General features: G+C 45.8%; 1 protein-coding gene and 1 non-coding gene across 3 annotated transcripts; one reads left to right on the forward strand and one right to left on the reverse strand.

Annotated features, from left to right (window-relative positions):
• Positions 1-7,301: 7,301 nt before the first annotated feature.
• Positions 7,302-7,407, reverse strand: LOC112901804. The gene has a single exon (XR_003230382.1). It is a non-coding gene; the product is annotated as a small nucleolar RNA R71 (small nucleolar RNA).
• Positions 7,408-10,594: 3,187 nt separating this feature from the next.
• Positions 10,595-13,082, forward strand: LOC112900987. 2 transcript variants are annotated; one of them, XM_025969787.1, is made up of 4 exons: positions 10,595-10,740; positions 10,835-12,205; positions 12,294-12,960; positions 13,037-13,082. In XM_025969787.1, exons 2-3 carry the CDS (start codon positions 11,864-11,866, stop codon positions 12,915-12,917), a joined length of 966 nt encoding a protein of 321 aa, XP_025825572.1. In that variant the 5' UTR covers positions 10,595-10,740; positions 10,835-11,863; the 3' UTR covers positions 12,918-12,960; positions 13,037-13,082. The 2 variants fall into 2 exon arrangements, with proteins under 2 accessions (XP_025825572.1, XP_025825573.1); XM_025969788.1 differs by lacking the exon at positions 10,595-10,740 and having other exon boundaries at positions 10,815-11,060; positions 11,137-12,205.
• The last annotated feature ends 9,412 nt before the right edge of the window (positions 13,083-22,494 follow it).

Here is a 22,494-nt window from a genome sequence, read left to right on the forward strand (position 1 = left end):
GCTAAGTCATGCTTTAATATTTTTCTAAATGTCCTTTTATATCTCTAGATATTAACCATGTGCCTCCGCGACCACACCATAATTGTGTTCCTGACTACTCATGCAGCTTCGGGCTTGTAGTCGGGTCTACACCTAACGGGTGTATAATATGCGCTCCACGAGCGTTCTCTTTTTTCGCGCAGTGCCGACTGCTCTAGTTTTCTCTTAGCCACTAAAATACTGGTAACACATGCTTTGATCCGTGAGACCTCGACTCTTTTGTATGCCTATGTTTCTACACGTGCATACGGCCATGCTCCCTGCGCTATGGGCTACGGCTATCAGGGATCAGGTGCTTAAAGGTAATAGGCTACCTACCTGGGGAAATTATGTGACCTAGCAAGAGCAAGACGCGAAAACTTTACATGCATTTTACAATGCTGGGATTTGCTCCCAACTCAATATCATGTATATTAGTTACAACATATTTTTTATTTACCCTTCAGGGGACCACACCTAGACTATGCCTCTCGGTAAGGTATGCCATGCCTCTGGGTAAGGTATGCTCCTGAGAGCTGCCTTACTTGGCTATCACTTCATCAGCACAGACCCCTCGGCGTGCTTTTGGCAGCTCGTCTAGCTCTCATGCTCGGGGGCGACAAGGCACTCAGATTGCCTTCGACGACTCGTCTAGCTCCCATGCTCGGGGGCTGGATGCAACAAGGCACTCAGTGTGTTTGTGATGGCTCGTGCGGCTCCCATTCTTAGGGCTAGCCGCAGAAAAAAAGGACTCTACGTATCTCATGCGATTCGTCTGGCTCCCGTGCTTTGGGGCTATGCGCGAGAAGAGATTATCGGGATAAGATTTTTTTTGAGCGGTAATTTAGGGTTCCTTTAGGGAAGTTATTTGTTTAACCATTTTTTCAGAGATCTCATTCCAAAAAAAGAGGTTTTCAAATTTCTAAGACAATTTGCCCATTTTAACCATCAATTCAAACTCTTAATTCATTACACAATGCACGCCATGACTTTTTGGATCCTTTTTTCTAAACCTTGGGGTTTGGATTTAAGGCTCGGGGCTGCAGGACACGTGTCATCAATGGCTTATTTTTTTGAATTTATTTGAAAGATAAAGGCCAGAGGATTGAAGATTAATTTGACCCTCAGCCTGATTCTTCGATTCAACCTAAGGCTTGGGGGCTATTCCATATGGAGTGCGATTTTCATCGCACCCCATATAAAAGACGACTGCTTGGGGCATGAGCGCCTCAAAGCCTTGAGGCAGCTAAAGAAGTACTTGGAAGACACCTTCAAGACGGAGTTTCAGAAGAACTTAACGACGCGTTCAGAAGTACTTGGAAGCCTGCAATACTCGGCTACGAAGAGCTCGGGGGCTTGTCAGATCCGGGGCCACGGGACTGCGCACATGGCATGAATATTCTAGAATAAGGGATGGGGCATGTCCCATACCTTATACCTGTTGTAAGCTACTCGGACACGAGTAGGACTAGTCGGAAAATAAGTAAACTACCCCGAGTAGTACTCGGGTAGGACACTTGAGCTTGTATCTGGCTAGAATATCCATAACCTGGTCCCCAAAGACTATATAAGGGCGGGCAGAGATCCCCTCCAACACACAATCATCTAAGGCAATACAAACAACCACACAGGACGTAGGGTATTACGCTTTCGGCGGTCCGAACCTATCTAAAGTTTCATGTTCCTTGCACCTTCGAGTTCCAGATCTCGGCGATACCTCACCTACAACCTACCACCTCGAAGGCATCCCTTGATGGGCTTGGTGGTGAAACACCGACAGGCCATCCCCTACTAGGAGTCCGCCTAGGCGCTTAACTAGATCGAGCCGTCCTTGCCCAGCCTCTTGACAGGGTGGCTTCCGTCCCCGGTTCGGACTGCGCCGGCCGTCCCCTCCCCACTTGGACTACCGCCGCTTGTCCTTACCAGTGGTCGCCGCCCATCTCCGCCCCTCCCTAATCGTGGGTTGCAACCGACCAGGCATTGCCTTAGCACAACCCCTCTCACCCGCATCCGCCACAGAAGGCGCAGCTGCCCCGGCAACGCCCCTCCCAGCCCATGACCAGCCCAGCTCGCACGGCCTCGCTGCCCCTCCCAGCACGCGGCCTGCTGGGCACTAAAGATGGCAACGGGCATGAAATATCCACGTACCCACGGATAGGAAACCTGATGGGTATGAATACGTGGGTAACTTTGTACCTACGGGCACGAGCGTGGGTATAACACGAAACCCAACAGGTATTTCCTAATAGGTAAAAAAAATTGATACCCGAACCCGCAAATCCGCCAGACCCGCTGACATATGGACCCATATACTTTTATATATAAAGAACCTGTAGCGTTTCCTCCTCATTCCCCCTTCCAGCCTCCAAATCCCACTCCCGAGCTCCCAGCCGCCACAACCCAGCCACCCACCCGACTCCCCCTCCTCCCCGATTTCGGCCCTCCCTACACTGTCGCCCCCCTCCTCCTCCTTGAGCGCAGACCCCTCCTCCTCGGCTCTCCTTCTTGTGCGCCGCCCGCTAGCCCTCCTCCTCCGTTGACATCTATGGGTGGCCCAGATGCCGGCGCGCCGCTCCCGCGACCCGCGCAGCTGCACTTCGGGCCCCGGCCGCCCGGCGCCCATTGCGGCTGGCACGGCGCGTACGCGCTGAGGGCCCTCGGCCGTCCGATTCCACCGCGGGCGTGCTGCTCCTATGCCCACCGCCGGCCTACAGCCTCAGGAGTCTAGTCCTCTCATGTTGCTCTGATTTGTTCATGCGCCGATATGCTCTTTACATGCACGGATGCCCTCTTTCCATGCACCGAGAAATAAGTAGCATATGAAGGAATTTTTTTATGTATCAGCTCTTGTATATCTGTTGTAACATGAGCTAGAACGCTAGATCTGCCGTGAATCAGTGATATGCATGATAAAATGTGAAGTGAGAATGGCTGAGATTTCCATGTTTATTTTAGTTGATCTTTTTTCTGTAGGGCACTGAATCGCTGATGTATTGATCTCATTATCTGAACTTGTTAATTATTCTGCAGTTGTAATGGCTAGTAGCTCCTGTATGTTTAATTTCCTAAAGATTGCGGGTACACGGGCATGTCCTGTGGGCATGGGGTATCTGCGGATAGCGGGTACGGGTATGATTTTCTACCCGTGGCGGGTAGCGGACTCGGATGCGAGTGTGAATTTTTACTCACGGATTCGGATATACAAAGTTATATCTGCGCAGATTTTACCGTTGCCATCTTTACTAGGCGCTGCCCATCCCTGCTAAAGAGCATGTCTTGTCTGCGTGTTCGGTGAAAAGATACGAGGCCAGGTGGAGCCTCGCTCGTCTCGTCGAGCCGCTGCGCTTCTGGAAAGAGCTCAGGTCGGAGTGAGGTTGATGGATCGGCGACTAGAGCGGCTGGTCCGAGGTCATGGTGAAATTTGACTAAATTTTTACATCATCTTTTCAAATATAAATATAATTTTAGGTAACTTATATTGGGTATTTTTTTAGAATGTTATATTTTCCCTAATTAAAATAAATAAAGAATATAGTTCTTTTCTTTTTTATATACAAATCTTTCGATAGTTGTACCATTCCAATGATAGCTCCGATTTTACGGTTTCTTGCGCTATCATAATGGTAGCAACTAGTTCTATCCAATAGTGCGCTTTTTTAAGGATTTTCTTTTGATTATTGTATTGATGCGGATATCACAACGAGGCATACACCAACCAATATAAACCAATGACATGACGTAGAAAATAGTACCTAAGCAATAAAATAAGTGAACATTTGATCAATTGAGGTAAGAAGCTGCAATAATAGGTGACTTCACTGCTAGCTAAAACTAACTTCAATATATATAAACTAACTAAATGCTCTACTTGGATTGTGCTTAGGTTTGCACATGAACAGGACGATGCCGCTCTATAAAGGGACGAACCCGAACACTTGGACCCATTCGAACCAATAAACTAACAAATGCAAGCTTGCAAGTTTAGACAACCTGTTTCCGGATGTTCGAACCGTCATAAAGCATTAATCATAATTCTTGCTTCCCGATAGCTCTAGAGATCGATGAATACGTGTTGGAAAGGATATCAAGTCTACTTGCTAATGCAACAAACTATATGTAATTTGAACTTCCCAGTGGAGATGGCACATACTCCCAATAGCCACGCTAGTCTCCGCAAGATTATATTTTATAGTGCTATTTGAGTTAGAATAACTTAAAAAACCTCCAAGGTCATATCACACCCAACTAGGAGAGTTGTTCCTAGTAAAAATAAACTTTGTATCCAAACTATTTGAGAAGAGTTTTACCCGTTTGATTCTGTGATTTTCCATCGGATTATAGAAGTGACCGCTTCATCAGTGTTGGTGTTTCTTATGATTAAAAGAATTGATATTTCGCAAGCGTATAGAATTACCATTATAGCATTTCACCTTGGAGTATTCCAGAATATCGTAAATTTTCTTGGGGAATCACTATGGTTAAAGAGTATCGAAAAAGATAAACTTTACTAGTTAAATCAACCAACTAACTTAGCAGTGGCAAATATGATATGAAAAATAAGGGTCTTGCAATGACCGTGACACAGGAGACTCTAACTTTAGAGCGGTACGTAGCTGGGAGGACAACGAATAAGCTAAAACACTTCATAACTATACGAGCGAGACCCACTAGACTAGAACTTGCTTCTAACTAGATATCAGAAAACCAGAGCTTACTTTGGGGGCCTCGAACAAGGATGAGAAGGGAGTCCCCAACGGTCAAAAACTACTCCTATCAAAACACCCAAATATGATGGACTACAAAGGACCGACAGGGCTGCCACCATCTGCCGGCTACCACACAGATTCGTGGGGTGGAACACACTTCAAGCTAGCATTAAGCTTAGACACCATGTCTATTATTGATTCTAGGATTCCTCTTCATACCTTCAAGACAAATCCCCCTCAACCTGAGCTCCCTAGTGCGGCGAGAATATCCGTAAGGTAAGATCCCGATAAATAAGATAGAAACTAATCCTAAACTAGAGGTAAAAGCTGACTCGAAAGATAAAAAAAATAACCTAAATTGATAAATATCAAAGGGAAAGATACAAGAGCTTATACCAAACTTCCATGATGACTCTAGAATCCCGAGACAAGTTCGACTTGACTCTAACTCCCGGACTACTACTACCTAACTCTAAAAAGTGAAAGAGAGAATGAGAGCTCCTTTGGTGTCTATTACTAGTGATGGATGCACCCTGATTTATAGTGTTGGGGCTGAAAGGGAGGACCTCAATAAAAGAATTGAGAAATTGGAGCTGAAGTGGGGCCGACCGGCTAGCCTAAGGTAGGTCGATTGGCCATTGATTTCACCGCCTTTGTTGTGTATGGCTCTGATTGCGTCTGGATGGCAATTACTTCAGCGACCCGAGGCGGTTGTTCCAGTCCATGGCATGAAAGTATAGGCCAACCGACCTAGGTGGGGCTGATACCGCCTCTGCTCTTGAACGCAGAGGATTTGATCACCCACAAGCTGCATTGGTGAACTTAGCGCTCGTTTTCCTGATTGTGGGCCATTCAATCTATGGGAGAGGCCTTTCGGTCCATCTAATCAAATTGACGTTGGATATACGGCACAAGTGCAAGGTAACTATGTGTTTCTTATCCTTGGATCAGTGACCTGGCATTTGGAGGAGGTGCCAGGCCGGCCGGTGTAAGGGAGGCCAGTTGGCCTAAGTTTTTGCCCATTTTGCCTAAGATTTTTGCCACATGTCCCTGCAATCACAATTCAATCTAAACTTGTGGAACTTTATTAGTTTAAGTAAATTATGTATAGAATATAGTGTCAAGCTCTATTTTATTCCTGAGAAGTTAACGGTCAGGGCATGATTCAATGGCCGACAACAATCGGTACCCAACCTGGAGTGTAGGTTTTGGGACTTTAACGATCACAGATAAATCAGTAAGTGTACAAATACTAATCTAATTTTCATCCAAGAGTATTCCAAGGTATCAAATCCATAGGGAATGTGTGTGCACTATCGAAGGAACGGGTTCGTCCAAGGACAACAAGAATTTGGTAGGCGAAGGTAGAGAGAATTTCTTATGGGTAAGGATTTTGGGATAAGATCGATTCGACCTCTAACTGGTTACTTTGGGCACCGGCTTACACCTAGTCTGCCAGGTGACTTCGGCCTACAGTTGTACAACGTACTATTGATGGTCATGACATCCGAAATATGACCATATATCTACTCAAATAATAAAGGATAACTAGCATTTTTTACACAAATATTTTATTAGAATAATGTAGTTCCACATGTTCTTAGAATTTATTTGTAATTGCATGCAGAAGATATAGCACTATAGAAGGAGAAAACACACTGAAGAATGCGAACATACACAACTCCGACTAATCAGAAATCTCCACATGGGCAGAACACGCATCAAAAGGCCAACAAACAAATTAAACTGCCTCAACTCAGAGTGGGTCACGGACTGCCGACCTGAGGACCCATCTACTGGTGTCCCGGCCAAAGGTTGTGGCCAAAGGTGGTGGGAGTAGGTTGGCCAGATCCCTGGTTCAGCCGAACCAACCCTGCGCCACCTCACCTCTAGCCGACATGTGGCGCACCTTGGTCGCTTCCCTCTGGCGGTTATGCCCGATTTCCATGGATATACCTAATTGAACCGACGTCAGGGCACTATAAATAGAGGAGTGTTCTCTCCCTTTCAAAGCACACTAAGAAGTTCATTCTCTCTTCACTCTTGCAAGTAATTCTTAGACTAGTGGAGTTTAGGCTAGGAGTAGATCTTCTTTTGGGTTTCCAAATCATCTTGAAGAGTTAGGTATGGCTCTAGTAACTTTCTTGTTTATTTTTGCTTATGCGTGGTTCATATACTGCTCTACTAGTTATATGTCCCTTTTATGGTTTGTACCTATACCATATGCTTTGCATGTTTAGGCTAATCGATCTATGATATTAGTTTTAGTGTTCTTTATGGTTGCTCTTGTTTATTCCCAGCCGATTCGGAGGCTCGGAGCTCTGCACAGTGAACTAGAGGCTAGCCTATTCCACAGGGAAAGATAATGACGGGGCAAGAGCACATCTCGAACAGGTCCTGGAGCTTTCTAGTACCTTCATCATTAAGGAAGTCACTCAAGATGCTATCTGACTATTTCTGTTTTCCCTGCTCAGGAGGGTGAAAAAATGGTTCTATGCGAACCAAAGTGTTGTGAACACTTGGGAAAACTGTTCCACTGTGTTCCTCACAAAATTCTTTCCAACAGGCAAAATCAACACCCTTCATGAAAAGATTTATGTTTCCTGCAGGCGTCAGCTGAGTCAATTTCTGAAGTGTGGGAAAGGCTCCAAGAGTACATCTTGACTTGCCCTCACCACAGGATGGACAATTGGCTTATTTTGGAACTTCTACCAACAGGCTAACCCCAACAGCCCGTGATGACATTGACACTGACCCCAATAGCTCGTGATGACATCAACGCCTTCTTCTTGCTTACCAGTGACAGTGCAACTGCTCTAATTCAGAAAATGGTCTCTAACCAAGGGTGGAACTAGGAACGTATCCAACCTCGCTAGCAGGGCATGCACACCATCAAGGAAACGGACATGCTAGCCACTAAACTGGACCTCCTCTTGAAATGGTTAGACGGCCGTTCCCAAGACAAGGCCCCAATGCACATAACACTTCAAGCCTTGGACGCCCACATGACATGTGATGTCTGTGGGAACACTGAACACTTAGGGAACGACCGTCCTGAGATCCATGAAGATATGGTTTATATGAACAACAATAACAATGGGTTTCATCCCCAGGAGATCAAGGGTGGAACCAGTTGTGCCCCTACTACCAAGGGGATAACACTGGTAATTCTATATGGTAAGCTGTCGTCGGAGGAGCCTTCTTCTCGCTTGCCATTGACAGTGCAACCTCTCTGATTGAGTAAGTGTTCATTGACTTGTAACTCTTTTCTATTCCTAAATAAATGTTAAGTCTAGTGCATATATGCTTGTATATCTGTACATGCAGGTTTCATTGGATTTTGCTCATAATCAACATCGAGTTTAGCTAACTTATGATGTTCGACACGATGAGGAAACTACAGGAGGATATCCAACATATCATATACGCATTGAACAAGTAAGTTTGTACAAAACACCACTCATTTTCTATATATACAATAAAATCTATTCCATTTTTTGAATCAATTAAGCATCAAACATATACATTTGATTTTATGGACAGGGTATGGAAAGCTTTTTGAAAAAAAGCACTACGGTATTTGAACGGAAGAAGTTAATATCACAATAGACTTTCCGGTATGTGGGTTCGCTACTATTTGCATATCTCATTTAGTGTTCTAGATATGCATACATAAATATTTTATTACTAATTTTTTTCTCTTTTAGTGTTGGAGATAGGAAAGTGGAAATAATTGGTGCAGGTACTATGTATGTGAGTACATACACATTGTAACAAATTGTAAGGTGACAATGAGTGAGGACATAAGAGTACATACACACCTTTCATAATTTTGTTTCTCATTATGTTGATGCGATGAATTAATATATCTACGTGGATAGGATCACGGTAGTGTCGGAACAACTCATAAGATTCATTAATAGACCATCCAGATTGACATCATGGCATTTTTAGTTATGTACTTGTAATTGGGACAACACAATGATATTTATGTTCCTGTATATTTGTAAATATTAATATATTTAAATAACTAATATTATATTTTTATATACTTAATTAAATGATTGGTTGTGATATTTATTTATTTTCATATATTATTTCAACTTGATCGCGACTAATGGATGTATAGTAGTGTGTAGCTCAGGTACCCGTAGCAATTCTACATGAGTAAGTAGCAATAAAGAAACAAAATAGGAAAAAAATAAAAATCTTTTAGTACGGCTAGAAACACTAGCCGGTACTAAAGAGGCCACCTGCGTGCGTTAGCATAGCGGCCCCTTTAGTGTCTGCTAGTGTTTCCAGCTAGTACTAAAGGCTTCCTTTAGTACCGTGTGACGTAGCCGGTACTGATGCCCAAGATTTTTAGCCTCGGTTGCTCTGTACCGGTTGGAGAACCGGTACTAAAGACCTTTGACAACCAGTGCTGATAACACTTTTGAAAGGACATTCATCCTCCTTCATGGGTTTTGGTGATTTAAGGGCGCGTTTGGAACACTACCTAACCCGCCACCGCCTAACTTTAGGCGTGCCACGCAAAGTTAGGCGTGCGTTTGGATCCTATACTAACGTTAGCACGCCACGCATTCTCTGGCGCGCCACAACTCGCTCGCCACAGAAAAAAGCGCCACACCCGCGGCGCTCGATTTGGCCGCCACAACCAGCGTCGCGCAGCTCGGTCCCCTTCCTCCTCCGTCCGCACCGCCCAGGTACGCCACCCCGGATCCGCCGCCGGCGCCGCCCGCCCCCCAGCCCCGTCCTCCCGATCCGCCGCCTCCCTCCCTCCTTCTGGCGCGGCGCTCCGCCGCGGGGCGGAGGCTCCTGCCCGCGGAAGCTCCGCCGCACCGGTCCGCCAGAGCGCTCCTGGAACGGAGCCCCCACCCGCGGAAGCTCCGCCGCACCGGTCCTGCCCACGGAAGCCCCCCCCCCCCCCGCGGAGGCTCCTGCCCGCGGAAGCTCCGCCGCACCGGTCCGCTCCTAGAACGGAGCCCCCCCCCCCCCCCGCGGAGCTCCGCCGCACCGGTCCGCCAGAGCCACCGAAACAGAGCCCCCCCCCCCCCCGCGGAGGCTCCGCCGCTCCCTGCCCGCGGAAGGCCCCCCGCCCGGCGGAAGCCCCCCCCCCCCCCCCCCCGCGCCGCTCCCTGCCCGCGGAAGCCCCCCCCCCCCCCCCCCCGCGGAGGCTCCTGCCCGTGGAGGCTCCTGGAACAGAGCCCCCCCCCCCCCCCGGGAGGCTCCTGCCCGCCCGTGGAGGCTCCTGGAACAGAGCCTCCCCCCCCCCCCCCCGCGCGCTCTGGAACAGAGCGTTCCAGATCCCCCCCCCCCAAGCATTTGAAGCATTTGGCTCTAACATTTTTTGTTGGTTTTTTCAGGATTTATTGCAACGAGGCAGCCATCCATCTTCTGTTCAAGGTATAGCTATTCTCTGCATTTTTACTTATATCATTTATGCTGTATACGTTCTAAAATAGTTCTTAAATCTGAATAGATGGGTGCAATGAAGGATTATTTTGAGAACTATCATTATGATTATAGCATTCGAAGAAGAAGGTTGCTTATTTGCCTAGCCATCTACGTTTGTATGTTGTGGTACAAGTTACAAGAGGATAGATTGATGAGGAGGCCCAAATATGGTTCTTTATTAGAAAGAGATTTGGAAAGAGAAAGAAGGTTAAACCGTTTATATAATGGAACTGAAGCCAACTGTATTAGTGAGTTGCGCATGCGTAAAATTATTTTTCACCGGTTATGTGGTCTTTTAAGATCTCGTGGATTGTTAGAGGATAGTATTAATGTGTCAATTGAGGAACAAGTAGCTATGTTCTTGAAATTTGTTGGTCATAGATGGACAAATAGATCAGTTGGTTTTGAGTTCTTACGCTCCGGAGAGACTGTTAGTAGATATTTTAATGCTGTTTTGGATGCTTTATGTGTATTATCTCGTGATATTATTGTCATGAGAACTACGGAAACACATCCAAAGATATCCACCAGCCCAGGAAGATTTTACCCATACTTTGAGGTAATATATATATATGTATATATAATGCAATGAATTCATTTTTATATTAATTTGTAATAATCACTGACAGGAGCACTTTTTTTATTTGTGTTAGAAATGTGTAGGAGCATTGGATGGCACACATATACCGGCATCGGTTCCTATATATATGCAAGATAGGTTTAGGGGTAGAAAGCACTATCCAACACAAAATGTCTTAGCTGCCGTAGATTTTGACCTTAAGTTTACATATGTGTTGGCCGGATGGGAAGGATCAGCTCATGATTCTTTTGTGCTTCAAGATGCATTGTCACGGCCGTCAGGTTTAAAAATTCCAGAAGGTATAAGTCAAGTCATTAATATACCGTGTTTTAGCTTCCAAAATGAATAGCTAATGGTAGTTCAATCTAATTGTAGGTCACTACTTTTTAGCCGATGCTGGTTATGCTGCTAGACCTGGCATATTACCTCCATATCGAGGTGTCCGGTACCACCTTAAGGAGTTTCAGGGTACTAGACGACCGGAGAATCCAAGAGAATTGTTCAACCTTCGTCACTCCTCTCTTAGGACAACGATTGAGCGGGCATTTGGCACACTCAAAAACAGATTTAAGATACTTACAAGTCAACCATTCTTCCCTTTAAAAACACAAGTCAAGATAGTTTTGGCATGCTGCACTTTGCATAACTTTATAATTGATGATGGACCTGATATTTATGTTTATGATGATGCGACATGGTTTCAAACTCTTCCAAGAAGCAATCGTTCACATGGGGATATTAATAGGGACAACCAGCAATGGGCAACCATACGTGATCAGATAGCTCACCAAATGTGGGATGAGTGGGACCAAAATTGATGATTGTGCTGCTGTTTTGGGATATTATTTTAAATGTATTGTATGGCTTTATTGAGACCTTATTTAATTGTTTTGAGACATTATTATGTGGCTGTTTTGAGACCCTATTTAATTGATTTGGATTGCTGTTTTGAGATCCTATTTAATTATATCATATAGCTGTTTAATTGAATTGTGTTGCTGTTTAACTGTATTATTGGGCTATTTTGACACCCTATTTGATTGTAACATTATAACATGTGACAATTTTGAGACACTGTTATGAACTGATCTTGAGTACAGATATGGGCAAGGGAAAGGAAAAGGATGAAGGTGATGGCACCACTCGCGAGAGGACCATTCTATGGGATGAGGATCAAACTAAATTTATGCTTGGTTGGTTCATTGACTACATAAAGGAGCAACATGCTGGTTTCAAGATAAAAAAACAGCATCACTTCAAGTGTTCAGAAGCATTGAACAGGCAGTTCAATATGGGGGTAACTGCTACTCAAGTTGAGAGACATTTCAGACATTATAAGGAAAATTGGAAGTTCATTAAAACAGCTTTAAGCAAGAGTGGTAACACATTTGACACCTCCAGATCTATGGTTATCATATCTGAATCAGAGAAGGCTAACCTACAGGTACTCCTTTTTTCCAATCTTTTTTGTTAATATATTACTAAGTGATTGAAATATTGATTATTAACTAATAGCATGTTACTATATGCAGGTCAGGGCAAGAAGGCTCCTGTCCAAGCCCATCAAATTCTTCAATGAAATGCAGGAACTATTCCTTAACAGCAGTGCTGATGGTTCTCTTGCCATGGACGCCAACACTTGTATGAATGAGACACAAGGTGATGAAGATAATGATTATGATGATGACGTATGCAATGACTTGTCCAGCTATGCTCGGCCTGAAGATAATCTAGGTGATGATTCAGACACTTTACCTTCCCCTATAAGTGGACAGCCCAGCATAGCATCTCAAGTGGCTGAGCAAAGCTCATCTAGCTCAGGAGTCAAGCGTCTAAGAAGTGAGGGAAAAGCACCCAAGAGAGATGTGAGACCAAAGAGCCGCATGTCTAGGGTAGGAGATGCAATCACAACTGCTTTAGTGGAACTTCAAAATGAAATCAGGAAGCCACCACCACCTCCACCATCTATGCGCAACTCTGATGATATATTATGGCAAAGACTTGAGAACATGACTTTAACTACTGACCAAAAGCTGATGGTAGGAACATTTCTAGCATCCAAAGAACAAAAGGGGATGCGTAGTTTCTTATCGGGCTCATCCGAGGTAACATTCCAGTCATGGGTTTTCAAGTTTCTTAGCGATTCGGGGATGTGAATTGGCTATGTATGGTGGCCTGCTATTTTGTTTAAGTACTCAGGTAATACTTGTTGTATTTCAGTATTCATTGTGAAAATTATTTACATGTTGCTAAGTTCAATTTGCACTTGTATTAGGCTCATCGAGTTTTCAGCTAGGAGGATGTGGTCAATGAAGACTGGAAGTTCTTTTGCACATTTTGTAGGCTGCTCCACTCTTTTGTTAAGCAATGAGTGCTTCTTTTATAGGCTCTGCTTGACGGTTCATGGAGATGGATAGTTTTGGTGATAGCTGTTGCTTCACCCTTTTGTGAACTTTAGTTAATGGATGTTAAGAGGTGATATTTGTAGTCTGCTCTTATGCACTTATGCAATCAGTTGTTATGAATGTTGCATGTCTGTTATGAACATGTTATGAACATGTGTTATGGATGTTGTGATATATTATTAACATGGTATGGCTGTTTATATGGATTTGGCCACATGTATTATGAGCTTGTTGTATTTTGTTTGAATGGTATACTCAAAAATCGCTTGAAAAATTATGTGGCATAAATGAAGTTAGGCAATGAACCAAACAGCTGCCACACTTTTTCCATCCGCGCCTAACCTTAGGCGTGGCAATGAACCAAACGCAGAGCTTACGCTAGCCCCCTTAGGCACGCCACATGTGTGGCAAGGGGCTAACCTTAGGCGTGGCGCCTTAGGCGTGATTCCAAACAGGCCCTAAATGACAACCTAGTTGAAGTTCTAATGTCTAGCAAGCGTGAGCGCAGATCATAAGCTATAAAGGATGATTGGCGACACCCCAAAATGAAGGTGAAAAAGGATTGCGGAATTCCTACTCAAAGAAGCAAAGATTTATTTATGTTTTATTTTTGAATTTGAGTATAGGATGTCCTACTATCAAGGGGGATTCAAGGTGTGTGTTTTGTAGGGTTCCAAAGCTCAAAAGATCACAATCAAACCCTCACACACACCCAAACACTTGAAACAATCAATTCCATCAAATTCCTAGTCATGTGCGGCTGAGCTAGTATTTCACAGGTGAGCCAGACCATACCCAAACACTTGAAACAATCAATTCCATCAAATTTCTAGTCATGTGTGGCTGAGCTGGTATTTCATAGGTCAGCCGGACCATCAGCCGAGAAAGTATTTCTATCTCAAGTGCGGTTGAGCTAGTATTTCGCTGGTCAGCCGGACCATCAGCCGAGAAAAGCCTTCTATTCCTAAAAGCGACTGAGCCGGTCCAGACCGGACCGGCTGAGCCGGGATTCCACGGGAATGTGCAGTAACGGCTAGTCTTGTGGGTGGGAGTATATATAGCCCCTCCTCTCCCTTCATTACTCTCTCTTGCTTCTTCACCTAATCTGAGACAAACAAGCCTCCTTGCATTCATTCCCACTCCTCCACTCCACTCTTGAGCATTCATTGCAAGATTTGAAGGGAGATTAGAGAGTTCCTTGGGAGAGCTTGCTAGAGTGCATCAAATCTATCTCTTGAGCTTTGGAGATGTCGGCAAGCATCATCTCAGATTTGTTACTCTTGGAGTCTTGGACTCCTAGATGGCTAGGCGTCACCATTGAACACTCTACTCGTATGGGTAGCCCCGGCAAGTTTGTATCACCCATTCTCACGGAGGATCTCATAGTAAGTAACTCAATCTTGGTCTTTGTGGTCGATTGAGAGAGGAAAGGGTAAGAACCCGACTCTTTGTGAGCTCCTCAAAGGAGATGTTTGTGAGAGTGAACTTCGGATCTAAATCTCATGTCTCCTTTATGCTTGTTGTGTTCTTCGTGTTCTTCATATTGCTCATATTGACTTTTGAGTTCATAGCCCAATCTATGTATTGTGAGTGATTTGAGTACAGGTGTTCCACGGATCTATAAGTTTACATTCTCACAAGACCGTGGTAATATAACAAGTATATCTAAATTTCGTTGGTTAAATTTGCGTCACAATTCGATTTTAGCTCTCAGGTTCAATTGAACCGGTCCATATATACTGGCTGAGCTGGTCAAGAACCGGCTGAGCCGATCTGGACCTGCTGAGCTGGTCCTATTTTATCCGTTTTGAATTGTTTTGTGATTTTTTTGGGTAACGTCTGTTCACCCACCCTAGGCATCACAGGGGACCATTCAACTTTTTCCAGTAATGATTTGTTCGGTCAGTGGCTGATGGGGGGTACTGATGATTTTAAATCTCGTGTGATACTTGGAGCAGCAGCTAGGTGTTAGTCCCCGTGGTTGACTCGCAATGCTTTTATATTAAAAAATAAACAAACTTCATTTTTGCAGGTTATCTTCACTATGTCATGTTGGCTCCGTACTTGGGCCATCCTTCAGACACCTACTACACATGATTTAATTTCAGCGGCATCTTAGTGTTTGGCGCAAATGGCCACGGACTTTTTTACCAGGGCACATGGTGGCGGTCTAATCTACGTGCAGATTAGTCATTAGAGTGTTCGTTCCTGTCTTGTATGGCTATGTGCTTCTAAAGCAAAGGTATGGTCCGGATTCTTTTCAAGTTCCGATGTATCATCCTGCTGTGACGTTGCTTGAAATCAATAAAATTCCCTTGGTCAAAACAAATGATCAATACACATATCTGTACATAAGGTCAATCTACGGGTAACAGAACAACAAAAAACTATTGTAATCATGCTTGGCTTTCTTATTCCATTTTTGTTGAGATTTTAGTAAAAAAAATCAGTACACGGCCATGTTTAAGTCTGCAACTCCAACTGCAAGTGTCGTACATTCAAGCCAATGAAATCCATCCAAAAACATGGAAGGTTGCCTAACATAATAGAACATAAAAATGATCATACCATACTTGCTGCCTTAAAAAAATAGTAGCAGATTATGGAGCATATAATCCGAACCTCAATATAGGAGAACATATACCATAAACTTGGTAGTTGGTACTGTGTGAACCATATGGGCAATGGTATGCAATATTGTGTTCATGTTCATCCACATTCATATCCCATTTTGCATCCATTGTAGAAGTCCAACCAACAAAATATGAAGGATTAATTGAACATATGTCATTATAATTATCATACTTCCAAAATATACCATTACTATTCATCATATTGTAAACATACCATTACAATTTCACATTTATTGAAAATATACCATTACTAGTTGAATGCCCGTGCGTTGCTACGGGAGGTCAAAAATTCAAGTGTAAAAGTTGTAGATCTGCCAACAAATAACAGTATTCATCGTATATAACATTGTTGTTACAAAAAGTATTAAAATAAATCAAACCCATATGTACACCATTGCCACCAAGGTCAACTAAATATGCAAACAAATGTATAAAAAGGTCTAATTTATATCCCTTCCTATGATGCAGCTAAGATAATTTTTTATGTTTGCAGGAAGTAGTTTTCGATAACAATTCGCATCTGACGCTGACAAATCAATGATGAAGTTCCGCCGCATAGTATGTCATCCTGTGAACAATTCAGACACATAAGTATACATTCATATAGTACACCTTCCTGGTAAGATAAAAAAAGACTTGTATACATCTGCCAATAGGAAGTAACATGATAAGATTTTCATACAATAAAAAAATTAAACAAATATAATATATGTTGTAAATATGAATATATTTAACTCATCTATAGCATTAGGACCTTCTTATATACAATATTCTTTGTGTATGTACCGTTTCTCGTGAGTGTCTTTTTCTTCTTATTATCATATGTTTTTTCTTCTCCTTCACACTTGGTTTTTTCTTATCCTTTTTCTTGGAGTTCTTCTTATCCTTCTTTTCATCTTCCTCGTCGCCTTCCTCAGCGTTAGGTGGGAGTGCGAGGATCCTAATGTTTAATCTAGCGGTTGCTCTAGATAGCGCAACGTACAACTGATCATATGAGAACACGGGTTCGGGCAAGTACACAACCACATTGGAAATAGTTTTCCCTTGTGCCTTGTTAACCATCATATATACGGCAGTTTGCTGATGGTGAATTGGGTACACTCTCAGCCCCTGCGTTGTAAATAGCACAACCTATATACTGAGTGCATCTATTTTTCTAATGCAATCAATCCGCCGTATCATGTTTATTGAAAAGTTACCTCCATTAGTGTGGTTTGTCAAACCTCCAAATGGAGTGCGAGAATGATTTGTTTCCATGGGATCCTTTTATTCTTCCGATAAACACATAACAACCAAGCACAATGAGTGCTAAAGATGCAAATATTTTAATGACTTTGCTTGAACCATAAGGTTTTTATTACTGTAGTAAACTTACAGTAGTTGCTCCTCCAATATCTGGATGTGATGTGATAGGCCAGTCCTTGCAAATGTCATACACCAGTCATTTTCATGGAAAATATAGACTGTAGCACATTCAGTTCAAAGTGCCTAATATAATATCAAATGTATCAAAGGAGGCTCCGAACGCTTTGCGATGGAGGCTGGGACTTCCGCAACCGACGCAGCAGTAATCAGCTCTGATTGCTTTGCGATAGAGGCCGGGACTTCCGCGGCCAACGCAGCAATAACCGGCATCGACTGCTTTGCGATGGAGGCCGAGACTTTCGCGGCTGACGCAGCAGTAACCGGCCCCGATTGCTTTACGATAGAGGCCCAGGACTTCCGCGGCCGACGCAGCAGTAACCGGCCCCGACTGCTTTGCGATGGAGGGCCGGGACTTCCGCGGCCGATGCAGCAGTAACCAGCTCCGACTGCTTTGCGATGGAGGGCCGGGACTTCCACGGCCGATGCAGCAGTAACCGGCCTGGACTGCTTTGTGATGGAGGGCCGAGACTTCCATGACCGATGCAGTAGAACTGGCCCCGACTGCTTTGCGATGGAGGCCGGGACTTCTGCGGCCGACGTAGCAGTAACCGGCCCCGACTGCTTTGTGATGGAGGCTGGGACTCCGCGGCCGACGCAGCAGTAACCGGCCCCGACTGCTTTGCGATGGAGACTAGGACTTCCACGGCCGATGCAACAGTAACCGGCCCCAACTGCTTTGCGATGGAGGACGGGACTTCCGCGACTGACGCAGCAGTAATCGGTCCCGACTGCTTTGAGATGGAGATGTAAATCATCAATAAACAGGTGTTAGTCTAACGTTTCTTGTGGTCGGCGATGTGGAAGACCCCGCGAGGCCAGAGAGCGAGGGCCGCGGCCGCAGGTTGGGGGTGAGGCACCTCGCGACGCCGGAGAGAGAGGGCCGGCGGGGGGCTGGGGGAGAGAGGCGTGGCGGGCCTTTATCGGCGGAGCGGAGGTGGCTCGTAGTAACGACGATGCCGGGGAGCCTGGAGCCGCCCATGGGTTGGGAGTGAGCAGCGTGCCCCCCTGCTCTTTGTCAGCGCGGAGGAGCCTTCGTTGGCGGCGCGAAGGCGGCTCGCTAGGCCGGAGTGAAGGCGAGCCGGCGAGCCGGGGAGAGGCGAGCATGGGGAGAGACCGCGGATGAAGGCGTGCGAGCGAGCGGGGAGAGAGAGACTTGACTGGGGGCGACGGTGAAGGCGCCTCGCGAATGGAGTTGAGAGGCGAGAGTGGCGGTGGCGAGCGCGTGGGGGACGTTAGAGCGGCGGCTTCGGCGAGTGCAAGGGGAGGTGACCGCGAGCTGGAAACTGCTCAAAATGCGAGTGGGGTCGAGGGAGGTGTGGGGTGCGCGTTTTTTAGCGCAGGGTAGAACCACGGGGAGGCAGATCCACAGAAGAGATAAACAGACTTCCTACTTTTTATTATGGTATATTGTGGTATAGACTTTCCTCTTCCATATATTTATAAAAGAATCTGTATCAAAATTACCTCATCTTCTACCTCCCATCCCCCTCTCATTTCTCCCCCCTACTGAGCCTCTCCGCGTCGAGCGCGAGCAGGCCCGTGCTCTATTGCTCCCATCCCAGCTGCCCCTGCTCGTTCGCCTTCACCGATGCCGCCCGCCTCGTTGCCGACGCGTGGACCTTCCCTCGGCAAGATCGAAACCAACCCGATGCCACCGCCGCTGCTCCGCGGGCCGGCCACGGTTCTCCCATCCCTCGTCGCGGCGCCCCATCCCACCTCGCCGCCTTCCTCGGCTCGATCACCTCCTCGAGCAGGCGGCCGTCGAGCACCTCCTCATCTCGGGCCACCTCGCCTCGCCGTCCCACCTCACCGCCTTCCTCGGCTCGCTCGCCTCCCCGAGCAGGCGGTCGTCTAGCGCCTCCCCGTTGAGCACGACGGAGCTGCGAAGGCTCTCGCACTGGATCCGGCCGGCGAGAGCGTTGGATCCCTTCGTCGCGGCTCTAGCAGAACCAGCTCCGCGGCAGCTTCACGTTGTACCTGAGGTCATCGAATGCCAGCAGGAAGTGCACGGCGGGGTGGCCGATGGACTCATCAGTCATCACCTGCAGGCCCGTTACTGCTATCCCCATCGTCTGCGTCCAAGCTGGGCGAGCAGAGTGCAAGAAGCTAGCTGAGTTTGATGACGGGTAGCAGAGATGTGGCCGGGTGGCTCGCCCGCCTCCTCCATCGGCGCCGCCGTCGGGTAGCAGAAGTAGCGCCAGCAGATGAACATGAGAGAGGGGAGGAGGAACCGAGAAGGGGAGCGAGGAAGAAGATAGGGGTAATTTGGTCAAGAAATCTTTATAAATGTGTCTGAAAGGATTCAGGGGGTGAAATTAGGCTCTAACTAATTTTTTTAAAAATTAAAACCTACACACAAGCCTAATGACTCCATGTGCCTAGACCTTAGAAAGCTTGACAATTTTAGTCGTTCTAAAGGTTTCCAACTCTATACCAGCATAGAAGCATGGCAATTCTAGAAATTAAAATTGCAGAAACTAAATTGCAGTAAATTGCAGAAAGTAAGGGAGTGTTTCGATCTCAAGAGCTAAAATTTAGCCTCATCACATTGTATGTTTGGATGCCAATGTTGGGGGGGGGGGGCACCTTCAGAAGGTTATTAAAGACGAAGCTCTCCCGAAGAGCAAGCGAAATGGAGTCGATTCCAGGGTTTTCATCTGATCACGCGACTGACGATGAGATGAAGCATGAGTGCTGAAGGTCTGCAACGAGGAGGATCGACGTGTCGAGATGGACCTGAAGGGTGTGATGAGCTATAAAGGGGGATTAGATAGAAAATTATTGTATGCTTCTATAATATTCGAGGAATATAGTTGTTGAGGGATAAAAAGGTATAATAACAGTAAAGTGTAGGTGAACCGCCCCCTATAAATACCCCGTAACTGTAATTCATGGGATGGATCCGAATCATTGTCCCATTCCGAAGGTGTCACTCTTCTTCGTTCTTGCAGTGTGAGTTCATTCCACGGGCTATTGTGGTGCTTTTTCATTCCGAAGGGTAACCTCCAACAACAGTTTTGGCGCCCACCGTGGTTCGTTCCAACATACCGCATGGCACCGAAGAAGAAGAGCTCCAGCGATTCGACGAGGTAGACGAAGGACACTTAGGCCCTCGTCCTCCTGCCGGAGCAAAACTAGACGAACAACGAAGAGGTGGAAGTCGAAGATCTGGCGAACGGACAGTTCACAGAGATGGGGGTGCCCGCGGAGGACATCACAGCATACCGAAGGATCGAAGCCAAGTTGGCCGAAGAAAGAGCAAGATTGCATCAGGCTACGCGGGCTGCATAGCCGTCAACATCCCAAATACAAACAAGATAGAAGGGTAAAGCACCCGAAGGGATTGAAGCCCAAGCCATGAATCAGTACCGGTAGTTGCAAGAAGATGAGTGTTGACGGTCCTTAAGTCATAGATTCAACTGTCAATTTGTGCATAATTTAATATAAAATTAATCACCAAACTTAGCTATAGGGCTTTATTCTAACCAACTTCACAAGTTTTGGTGAATTATGATATGCAGATACCCCCCATACAGAAATTAAGGAAAAACAGACATGACACACACAAGAAATGCATAGAAGATCATCTGGTGTGTTACATAGGATCAAAGGGCCCACAAATCAGACCAAACGGGCTCTTCCAGGCACAAATCACCGAGAACCAACACTAGGGCCCACTTGTCAGATATCCAGAGGAAGGCGATCCCGGGAAGACGCCTCCTGGGGTCGGCCGAACCCTAGGTTCGGCTGAACCTGGACAGCATCCCGGCTGCCCAATCTTTAGCGAGAAGATCATCCTTATCTTCTTGGAGGTGGTGGCTAAGGCTTCCATACAAAGAGATGGTAGGAACCGGCCTGTCAAGCTATTAAAGAAGGCCACCCCCCCTCCCTCACACACACAACAATTTTTGGAGAAGAAAAAGTAGAGGGACTCCTTCCATTTGTATCATTAGGATAGGGAGTGTGTGAGGAAGAAGGGTGGAGAAGAGCCGGACTTGTCGGCCTCTCTCCGACTTTGTACCTCGATGGATATGATCCATTTGAGTAAGTATTCGGGTTTGTCTACTGGTAAGCTCTTGGCAAAGTTATCCTTACGTTGTCATTCGTTTGCGGGTTCATCGTCCGTTCTTGTAGCGGATACTCTAGTAGAGGGCCCCTAATAGAGACGGGATAGCGCTGCGCAATGCTAGAGTAGTAGTCAACAGCATAAACATTAAACATGATGTTTATGCCTTAGACTACCTTTGTTTGATGCGAGCCCTATGGTGTTGAGGGTTAGACGACAGGTGGTGACAGCCCTGTCCGTCTGCTACGGCAGCTTTGCCGTGGTTAGTGAAGTCCCCCATGCTCGGGTTCGGAGCAGATCTCATAGCCAGAGGTCCTTGGTAGACCAGGGCCAGACCGGTGCCTGAAGTAAACGAATAGCTGCCTAAGTTTATCTTTCCTTGATCCTTTCCCTAAGACTAATCGCACTACCCCGACCATTCTTTCTCTTGTTCTTCGGGGTAAAACTAGTTAGAAGACCATTACACCTCCATTCCCTGATAAAATACGATACCCTGAATACTCTCCGGGTGAAGTGCTACAACAGTATATCCGTACGCTTGCGGATTTATTCATGAACGTTAAGAAATACCAACAAGCATTTCAGACGCCGTTGCCGGGGAAGCGGTTGTTGTAGTTGTCTTCAAACCTAGTTCACCCGTGTATCCTTTCTTTTACCTTTCTTTTTCTTTTAATCCTTTTCTTACCATGGAGCGCACTTCTATCCAAAATTTCTCTGCTCCTAAGGGCGAGTTCTTAGAGCCACCCCAGTCATCCAAGCATATCACAGCTTCCGGCTTTGAACCCCGTCCTAGCTTCATTGCCATGGTTCGGGAGCAACCCTTCTCAGGTTTTGATGATGAAAACCCTTACCACCACCTGTGAGAGTTCGAGCCGCTATGCTGATGCCTAACCCTTTCTAGCATGGCACAAGACACGCTTCGGTGGAAGTTGTTCCCTTCTCCCTTGATGAGAGAGCGAAGCAATGGTACGCCCATAACGTAGGTAAGGTAAACGGAGAATGGGACAGACTAAGATACAGGTTGTATCTTGTGTTCTTCCCTATTTCTCGCATCACTTCCCTATGGAAAGAGATCCTCGACTTTCGTTAGGATGAGAAGGAGACCTTAGGTGCAGCCTGGGCCAGGTTTTCACAGTTAACTCATGCCAGCCCAGACTTGTCTATATCCGACCATTTGGTTCTTCAACACTTCTGGTTCGTGCTT

The sequence above is a fragment of the Panicum hallii genome, chromosome 7, assembly GCF_002211085.1.
Source record: "Panicum hallii strain FIL2 chromosome 7, PHallii_v3.1, whole genome shotgun sequence".
Classification (NCBI taxonomy): domain Eukaryota; kingdom Viridiplantae; phylum Streptophyta; class Magnoliopsida; order Poales; family Poaceae; genus Panicum; species Panicum hallii.